Source organism: Anopheles stephensi, chromosome 3 (assembly GCF_013141755.1).
Source record: "Anopheles stephensi strain Indian chromosome 3, UCI_ANSTEP_V1.0, whole genome shotgun sequence".
In the NCBI taxonomy this organism is placed as follows: domain Eukaryota; kingdom Metazoa; phylum Arthropoda; class Insecta; order Diptera; family Culicidae; genus Anopheles; species Anopheles stephensi.
Window position 1 is genome coordinate 16,651,417 of NC_050203.1, and position 10,352 is coordinate 16,661,768.

General features: G+C 43.1%; 1 protein-coding gene across 3 annotated transcripts in view; it reads left to right on the plus strand.

Annotated features, from left to right (window-relative positions):
* The window catches only part of LOC118512677 (LON peptidase N-terminal domain and RING finger protein 3), a 55,377-nt gene extending 46,065 nt beyond the window's left edge, over window positions 1-9,312 (plus strand). For all 3 annotated transcript variants that reach the window (XM_036057457.1, XM_036057459.1, XM_036057456.1), the window contains exons 3-7: window positions 2,481-2,599; window positions 4,027-4,161; window positions 4,234-4,917; window positions 4,990-5,799; window positions 5,876-9,312. In XM_036057457.1, the coding sequence (XP_035913350.1) occupies window positions 2,481-2,599; window positions 4,027-4,161; window positions 4,234-4,917; window positions 4,990-5,799; window positions 5,876-6,211 (2,084 nt within the window). In that variant the 3' untranslated portion in view covers window positions 6,212-9,312. The remainder of the gene's footprint in view (window positions 1-2,480; window positions 2,600-4,026; window positions 4,162-4,233; window positions 4,918-4,989; window positions 5,800-5,875) is intronic.
* Window positions 9,313-10,352: the final 1,040 nt, after the last annotated feature.

The following is a 10,352-nucleotide window of genomic DNA, read 5'->3' on the forward strand; positions in this document are numbered from 1 at the left end:
CGAGTGCCCGCAACAACCTGTAGCAGCTTACGGATAGATTACCACTGTCACTATGTATCATCTCCACGTGGCCACCGTACCATACGGCCTGGCAGCCATAAATGCGAAGTGGATTTAGCTTCTTCTCTGTACTGCTGTATTTTCTTCCTAAGCATCGTTTTGTCCCGTCATTCCCGGCTGATTATGTACCGCCCTCATCGAACGTGTTTTTTTCCGCATTCCACTCGGCTTTCCACACCCGTTCGAGTCGCACATTTTCCATATTTTAGCGACTGATGGTGTTGTGTTGGTGCCGTGTATGTATATCACAGCCAAGTGCGCCCGTCATTGTGATGGTAACCTTCAGTCAATGTCATGGTTATCGGTCTACGCGTGCCACTTCCAGTTCGTTTGCTGCTGCTGCTGCTGCTGGTAGCATCTTTTTGTGCCCTCGTCTGCAGGAAATCTGTCTGGAAGTTTTCCATTTGGTTAAGCATCGTTCAATGGCGGTTTTTTTTGGGGGGGGGTTTGGGTAGGTTCAATGCTCACTTCTAACTTTTGCTCTTGGTGACTTTTTCGATGGGATAATGTCAAACTTTCAATGCTTCAAGAAAGATTTGTTGCGTGACTATTGTTTCGTTTGCTAATCGAAGCTGGAAAAACAATTTTCTCAATTTTTTTTGTAAAATAAATAATTTCTTCTAGAAAAAATCTGCTAGGTCACAGTTTGAGTAACTAAATCCGACTTGACAACTTCATAAAATTTTTCACCTTTTCCACCATTAAACGGTGTGTAACGTGGATGGAAAATGGCTAACGTAAGGATTATTTGCACCCTTCTAATGACCCCCCCCCCCCCCCCACTCAACACGAGACTTCTCACTAACGTTGGGTGACTAAAAACCATCTCCTGACACGGTCACGATAGCGCGGCAATTCGAAACCCACCATAGCTTCAGACATGTAAAGCGGGCATCCAAGTCCAATTAAAACTCCATCAATATTGATGGCCATCGGATAAGTTTCACCGCACCGCAGTAGCAGCGTACGCAACAGGTGAAACCGACGAAACGAAGGACGAGCTTCGGGGCGTATCGCGTTTCCCTTCCAACGGCCCACCAACGAGCACATTGCAAATCGATACTGAAACGGCAGAATAAAGACATAGGAGCGTTTGGTTTAATCTTGGCTGGATAGATGGTGGAACGATGCACGATGGAAGGATTGTTGAAAGCTAAGGTGGATGGATATCGTAGGGTGGGGTTCCGAAAGTTGGGATAAGTATCAGCTAATGGTTCGCTAGTAGTCGGATAATAACCACGCATATCCACTCTTAGTGGACGCTCGGTTTCTCGGCGATGAGTGCGGTGTGGCGAAAAATATGACCCATTTATCGCACTTCGACTGCTAATAGATGGTGGGGGTCGTTCGATTAGAAGCGCACGAGCAAAAAGTTGACCATCAAATGGAAGTGACTTTTGTCATCAATCATTCCCATGACCTTATTAGCTTGCAGAACTAATAGGTTTATTGCAAGAATAGTTGATGAAATAAATTTAACCAAGGGAGATAATTCACGAAAGCAAAAGCTCTTTTTTATTCATCGACTCTTGAACCACAAGAATTTTAACTAACCGTGATAGGCATTTCTGACTTAAATTGTCCGTGAAAATTCAACCAAAAATTTGTTTATGCAAATTTGAAGATAGACGAAGATGTGGTAGAAAAATATCCAAAAATTTATAAAACAATTCATCTTATCAACATTATATCATGCTATACCCCAAAAAGGCTTATGAATTTATTTATCAATAATATTTATCAATACAATGTTGTACAACAAACACAGGGCTTCTCCTCCCATGTGTATATACCTTATTCCGGTCATGTTCGGATGTAGATGAAGAATAGAGGAACAGCTCTTAACTGAGTTTTGGAAAACGTTTATAAAATTGGCTTATTGAGAAGGATTTGGAAAATATTTTGCAATAAAAATCGATTTTAATTCAACATACTCCAATAACATACGTTACACTGCTCTGATAAGATGCCGATTAAAGCCCAAACTTATTGAAAACAATTTTAAGAAACTTTTGAATTATTTTATTAAGAGTTTCTTGGGTTTCAAAGTATTTTACTTGATATTAAATGATCAAACTTTTTTTTAAATAAATATTTTAATAAAATTATACCCTAAAGTACTTATTGAGTTATCTTTCTAATAATAGTTTAAAAAATCAATACTTCAATAGTAATAATGGATGCATTATAATGCAATATTTTTCTAAATTTTCAACCTAAATTTTCCGTTAATTGGAGAGCGATTTAATACTTCGTCATAAATTCATCTTCGTAAGAGCTTATCCCAAGTCTACTACTGTGCTGTTCACATTAATAATAAGCAATAATATAAACGTACATATCGCTACGCCAGATGTGCGCGGTAGCTGTTTGCCTTCCCACACTAAAACACACATTTTCCCGTGTTCTCTCTTCCACAGTGCCCAACAGCGCCAAAGGACTGCAGCTGCGCTCGGAGGTGTTGCACCGGTTGCAGCACTACCAAAGTGCTCTGGCTGACGCTGACAGTGCCCTCAAGTGTCTCCCAACGTCACATAAGGTACGGTTCACTCAACTAGCTCCAACCCACACCCACACACACACACACAAACATACTCCCCCCTCCTTACAACCATCGTGTAGGCTTAAGCAACACACTCAGAACGTGACCACGGTATCGCGTTTTCCGAATGGAAAAACATTCTTCTGTTCACTCGACGTCGTCCTGAGGAGGCTTTGGGAGAAACGAGCCGGCGCTCGTAACGACATGATGTAATGGAAATCGAAACCAAATTTTACCAACAACTGCTCGCACACCACCCAACCACCATCCACTGCGCCACCCAACTCCACGAGTCTCGTGAAGCATTAGTGCGATTGCTGGAGCCAACCGAATGCACGTTTTCGGGAAGCCGGGCCTTGGGAAGAGGAAAAAAGGATGAACCACCCCACCCAAGTTTGTTTTTTCGTTCGTCATTTGGCTAAATCTTTCGCAGCATGTGCCAATCCGGCACATGGCGGACGATTTTTTGAACTCATCCGCTGAGCATCCATACTGTGGGGGCTTGGGCGGCGGGCGCACAGTCAGCCTGTATGTGTGCTGGTGCGGTCTGGTGCTGTGACATAATCTCAAAAATTGTTGCGACGGTAATTTAATATTAACGTTGCGTAGCCATCCTGCCGGTGCCTGGCAGCAGCTGAAGTAAGAAGAGTTATAATGAATCAATCTTCAAATGATTCTACTCAACTTTTTGAGGCTGCTCGCTGTGGCCTACACACATACACAGGCAATGGATGGTGTGGTTTTGTTTTCCCCAGCGCAGCATTTAAATAAATCGTAAGAATTAAAAAGCTGCTTACATGAACATTGTTGCCCGTTGTGGTTAGGGCACGTTTTCATTGACATTTTCCAATTCACACAAACATCACCATCTACCAACTGCGAGCTGGAGAGTGTTACGTTATGAGCAGGGCTGGTAGTGGAGGATTTAAATTTTTCGTCCGAACCGTGCATGGCTTCACCACCAAAACGTGAGCTCTTATGTGGTGCCGGAGAACTGAACTTCCAGCTGAATGGAGGAGAAGAAACAAACGTGCATTTGAAAAGTGTGACGATGGGATGCAAAGAATGCTAGCATTTTTTTCTTTTTGGTTCGAAACGAGTGACTTTGACAGCACGCGTTTCGATTGGCACATGTGACGTCGGGACACAGCTTTGTGAGTCGCCTGCAGTGCGTCCTTGATGTGTCTGAGCACGTTCATCGGCTAGAATCTCATTGCGCATTGAGATGAGATTCATCAGCGACATTCGATGGGTTCGCGCATCGCCCCTCAGATGCAAATTTTACCTTGACTTATCCGTGAGCTTGCCATTGCCATTGAATGACAGGTTTCTACCGTACAGAGTGCGTTTCCCCAACAAATACACACACTTTTTATCTCGCTTATATAAAGTTATTCATAATATTCTTAACTCCATTTTGTTAGGCCTACTATTGCCGAGCCATATCACTGTCAGCATTGGGAAAGTACGAGGAAGCTGTTATTGCGCGATGCCTGTCCATCTTCCTGGATCGGCAGTCCCATACGGTGTCGAGTGGAGTCAAGTCAGAGCTGATGCAGGTAACTTAGAATCCATCTCCCAAATAATAGTTTATAGTTCTTCCCCTACTAATTACATTTCATTTCTTTCAGGATCTGAAACGATTGCTACAAGACTCCTCCAGTCTTGCATCCCGCATCACCCTGAACGATCACAACCAGCCCGACGAACATGACGATCCGTTCGGATCGATCTTCGACCACTCGTACGACCTGATCGCCGGATGCCGCAAACGACGTCACCATCGGTCACCGCAGCGTCGTATGTCCAAGAAACAGTTCCTCACCCTGCGCCAAGGTGACTTCGATGAAGATCATTCCGACTACGGTGGTGAGGGCTATCTGAGCACTGACCTTCTCTTCGACTACATGGAAGATCCGTTCAGTGAGGAGTCATTGCTTGGGCCGGCCCATACCCACAGTCGCCGTCAGCACCGTAGCCACCATCGAAGGCGTAGGAAATCTGGCAGCTCGTTGCTGCCATCCGATCTCAAGCTGGAGCAACACCTGCAGGACCATCAGTACCATCAGGCACGGGAGCAGCAGAAGGAACAACTGCTACAGAACGGTTCAACCATTCCCCAAACGAACCTGCGGCTCAAGACGCTCCTGGAGCGGTTGGACGGTGAGCTGAAGTCAACGCGCTGGTTGGACACGACACCGGTGCGGTTAACGGTGAACCCGTCGCTGATTGAACCGTCGGACTTTGACTGTGTACTGTGCTGTAGGACACTGTGGCGACCAGTTGTAACTCCCTGTGGACATACTTATTGCTGGGTAAGTTTTCTTTACCGAAAACCCTTTAGATATCTTATCTGGTTTTATGCTAAATCAACTCCTATTTTGTAGGTTTGTCTCGATCGATGCATGGACTACTCTTCATCCTGTCCGCTTTGCATGGCGCCGCTGGTAGAACAGTTCCGCAACCATCAGCCCGGAAGTCCCTCAGGAACGACGGAAGCGGCCAGCTCTAACCCAGCCAACGCGCCCACCAACTTGATCTCACTGGCGAAACGGAAAATGACTCGCTTCGTCGATCTCGCCATGCAACGCTTCATCCCGGAAGCGTACGAACGGCGTCAGCAGCAGGAACAGGATCGTGAACCAACCGTTCCGGTGTTTATCTGCACAACTGCATTCCCATCGGTACCGTGTCCACTGTTCGTCTACGAGCAGCGCTACCGGCTGATGGTACGCCGAGCGATCGAAAGTGGAGAACGACGGTTCGGGATTGCTCTGCCCGCACAAAATGGACGCCAACGGTACGTGGAGTACGGTACGATGCTAGACATCCGGGACTGTGTGCAGCTCGGGGACGGTTGCTCCATTCTTTCCACCGTTGGTGGCCGTCGGTTTCGTGTGCTAACACGTCACGAGCGCGATGGGTACGATACGGCACATGTGGAGTTTTTCGAGGACGAAAAGATTGGTGCTGGATCGGAGGCCGAAGAACGACTACAGCTGGTGAGGGATCTGCACGAGAAGGTGCTGCTGAAGGCGATCGATTGGCACCAAAGCCTGCCGGAAAGTATACGGTGCGAGATCTTCAAAAGCTTCGGCAAGATGCCAGACCTGGAGGAGAACTGGGAAGATGTGACGGATGGGCCAGCGTGGGCCTGGTGGATCATTGCGATCCTGCCGCTCAACGATAAGCTCAAGGTAAGATATTAAAACCTAGTGTGATATCAATTCTTGGTAAACGTGAAGCTCACCGCACCGTTCATTCCCATTCCAGGTTGACATCCTCTCGACAACGAGCCTGAAGAAGCGGCTCCGTGCAATCGACAAAACGCTCAACCTCGAGTCGGCCCAGCAGAAGCGTCAGCGCTCGGTCTGCGTCATGGCGGGCGCTTCGTCCGCGTGCTGCGAAGGACTATCATCGACGCAACAGTGCCAAGCGATCGACTGTTGCCTGCGAGAAAGAACTACCTCAAGCGTTCATAATCACCATCACCACCACCACCATCATCATGATAGCGATAGGGCGAGCGACTCCACACAGCATCATCATCTGCACCACCATCACCATCATCACCATCTGAGCACGTCTACGGACGAGTTTCTCCTGTAGTAGAATTAAAGTAATGGGAGCAAGCAGAAGCCAACAACCACTGGCATCTTCGTACCGGGGTGACAACACGTTAATACTTCCGTGCAAAAGCTCTCGTCTCGCACAAGGACCGGCTCACGGGTCTTCTCACGGCCTGAGTTGTAGAATGTTAGTGTGTGCAAATCTTTCCTAATCAATCCAAAACCGGAACCGATGGATCAAAATAGTAACAGCAAACGAGTAAACGGAGCTAAAACATTAGAGCAGTACAGATGGCAAGGGAGGGAGATAATCGTGATTACTTGATGCATTTGATGGATGTAGTGGTGGAAACACGTGTGTGTGTATGTGTTGTGCCAGGTTAGGGTCAATGGATGAACGTCCTATTAGACGTCCCATATCGTCTGACGAGAGAGAGACAGACAGAGACACACAAGAAACATAATTCAAGCTTTAAAGAGTGTAATTCCAAACGCCAAATCGCCATGTTTTTGACTAGCCAACCTAATAACCAAGTGTTTCCCTCTTCCCAACTTTTTTAACAAACAAACAAAAATCCTTTATCCAATTAACATGATAAGCGTAAATGATATAACCAAAAGCAACCTTCTTGATCCTGATCGTCATTCACCTTTTCAACCGAAATCCAGTTTAAGCTTTCAACTCCTAGTCACTTTCGGTTCGATCTAATAACCATTTTCCTGCTAGCGTTAAAACTCTACACAAATGAACAAAAACACCTGCATATTCGATCGTTCACGGTGAGTATAGCTTGCTTCCCGTTTTGCCTCTAACTACACTTCAACATATTATCCTTGCTCTTATATCTAACTCTTCTTCTACTTTCCCAAAGAGTCTTGTACAGCAAGCTTGCTCTTTATCACTAGAGACGTGAGGCATTTTCATGTCGATTTGCCAACTTTATTGTTGTTTCCCTCTTTCACCTTTCTACCAATGCAATTCAATCTTTCTCTGATGATATAAACTGGTACAGAAAAGAAAAAAAAATTGTCTTAAATTCTACAAAATATATACACACGAGAAGACACACTGACACGCTCACACATCTATATATCAAGAGCATTTTTTTGTAATAGCAAAGGAAAAGTTAGGAAAGGAAAATGGGAAAGTACCGGATAGCAGTGAAAATCGTAAAAGTGAAGCAAAAAAGTTAAACGAAAACGAAAAAAAAGCTAAAGCAAACACACACTCACAAATAATGGAATGAAAAAAATGGGAGGTTAGCAAAAACAAACAAGAAAAACTTTGCGGTGCTGTGAGACAATGTGAGGACAATCTTTTCTGCAGGTGACCAAAAACAAAAAGCAAACATACACACTACAACACAAAAACCTACAAAACAATGCAACGGAATCGGTTTTCTATAATGGAGGATTGGGGAAGGCGAGAGAGAGAGAGAGAGAAATTTTATCCCGCTCTCTTCTCTTCTTCCCTTTCTCCTCTTTCCTCCTCGGGATTCAGCTGGGAACACATTTCCTCAAATCAAATCAAATCGTAGTGGCCGAAATGTAGCGATGGCAACTGTATTAGCTGCCAACGATGGGACGCAGTATTCAACACAACTGTCACACACACACACACACCTAGAAACACTTTCGCTTGAAAGACTAAAGGGGAGAAAACACAAACTCACAGTCGATGCAATAGGAATGTGCAAATGGAACAATCGGTAAACAATCAGTAAAGCAATTCTCATAATCAACTTCCTCGTGTATAGAATGAACTACAGTAAACACACACACACAAAGAAACACTAATAGAAAAGCAAACGAATTGGAAAACAGAAATGCGGAAAGGAACTCCTACCATTTAAGTGATTGTGATTTAGTTTCTTCTTCCTATTTTCTACTTTACTCCCTCTCATGTTTCACTTTGATTAGTGTGATTTGTGATACTATGAAGATTAGTTTGATAAGTTTAGGGTTAAGCTTTTCTGCTTTTTTTTTCTTTCATTTTGTACCCCCATCTTATGTTTTGTGTATGTTTTGTGTTTTGTTTTAATTTTACTTTACTTGTAACTTAGTTCTGCTCCTAATCAACCTTCTACCATGTGCTGGAGGAGTTACTTTCGACTTATCGTAATGGCTTGCGATGAGGGAGGAAAAAGAAATGCATTTCAAAGCAGAAAACAGTGCAGTGAGTGTGACAAGGGTAGAAAGGATTAGCTTAGATACGATTAGCATAGAAATGTGTGTGTGTGTGTGTGTGGAAATGGAAGCAAAAAACACACACACACACACACCCACACAGAACTAGATAATGGAAAGTAATGGTAACTATTAGTACACTAAATTCAATGTTTGGGACGTAAGTAGGAAATAGGACCTTTTTTTAAATGTAAATGTAATAAGAAAACACTAAAACACATACACAGAGAGAGAAAGAGAGAGAGAGAGAGAGAGAGAGAGGGAGAGAGAGAAACAAGCGAAACCGATCTGTTCCTGCAGGTGAAGGAAGGTCCCACTGGACAGACGCCAAATGGTAAGGTGAACATAAGGGAAGATGAGAAGTTGGATGAAAAACAACACACACACACACCGACACAAAACTGCGTAGATAAAGGTGAAGAAATTGTGCTAGCCAGTAAGCTAAATTATGTCAACTACTAGGCACCGAATGTATCTCAATCATTCCCAAATTCCTTCGAAGGTTCCAATGGTTTTTAACGAAATCCGCTCGCGCTGAACATCGCCATAACAGCACTATTAGTTAGCTCTAGCAATGGGAAGAATGGGAAATGGCGTGCGATGCGACATGACATGAGCCAAAGTGTGCCAGCGACAAGAAGCGGTAAGGGCTGTTGGATTTAAGGGAATCGCCACACCGTCATGTTTGTTGTACAAAAAAATCCAAAAAAGGCGACTACTAAACGATGTGATTGTGTGCAGCAGCTCGGTTCGCGGTGTTCGGAACAGCGGTGTCGGTCAGACGATTTAGGCTGGGGAAAGGGGAGGGAGAGGAGCGAAGTGATTGTGGGGAAAAAGGGGCGGAAAATTATTTTTATTTTCTGTTTGTGTCGTGCACCGCGTGTGCGCCGGGCGGAGAGAGGCAATTGATAGATCTTCAACTAAATAAATGAAAGAATCCATTTTTCAATGTAATACAAACCATTTGTCCTCTTTATTTACGGCGTTAAAAGGCGGAAAGAAATTCAAAACTATTGTATAGTTCTTTCTATGTACGTTCGCACCGTTATGGTAAAAATAAGACAGTATTATGTTTTATTCCGGTAAAGCTGATGGGTTAACTAATGCTAAAGAAGCCATTCGAGCTTCGAATAGCAGAATTAAATCTAAATTTATTTTAAAAGCATATTTCCGGAGTTGATGCAGAAAACTGAAGTCAAATGATCGATCGAGTGATTTATAAAATCACCGTTTCGTATGGAAGTAGTGCGATCAATCTTTAAAAAAAGCATGACGTATAAAAACAGCCACTGCATATAACAATATGCGTCTATGCATAGCTTCAAATTCTTTTAGCCGTGCAACTCCAATATTCGAGCAGCTTTTATGCAACAGCAAACTTGTGTGGAACTACCCGAAGCATGCATGCAATTTATGTTGGCTGCAAGCAAATGTCTCGTTTTCTCCAAAAAGGTATCAAAATAAGTTAGATGGGTTTCGGAGCATTCATAAAATTTATGTTTTTTTCAAAATTTAATATCCAAAAGAAGACAATCAAAAATTTTGAAAAGTAACAAATAGTAACATAAAATTTAAGAAAAACTGAAAAAAAAACCGAAGGCAGAAAAAATGTGAAATATAATATGAAAAAAAATCACAATAAATAGTAAAAACTAAAACAATTAAAAAGAGTTATAAAAAGCAACAACTAAAAAACCTAAAGAGAACAGTTCTACCAAAAAATAACCAAGCAAAAACAAATGTAAGGACTATAAAACTCGTTACAATAACTAGAAAAAGTGCTTTAAAGAAAATTGCAAACTGAATGTGAAGCATGAGGCCGAAAACTTACACAGTTTTCCGCTACAAAAACTAGAGGAATAGCATATCAAATGACATTACCATCATACTATATGATTTATGAAAATTTATAGGGCTGTTTTGACTTGAACGTATTGCTAAATGATCGGCTATATATGAAATTGACCATTTGAATCGTGTTTTTAGCAGCTTTA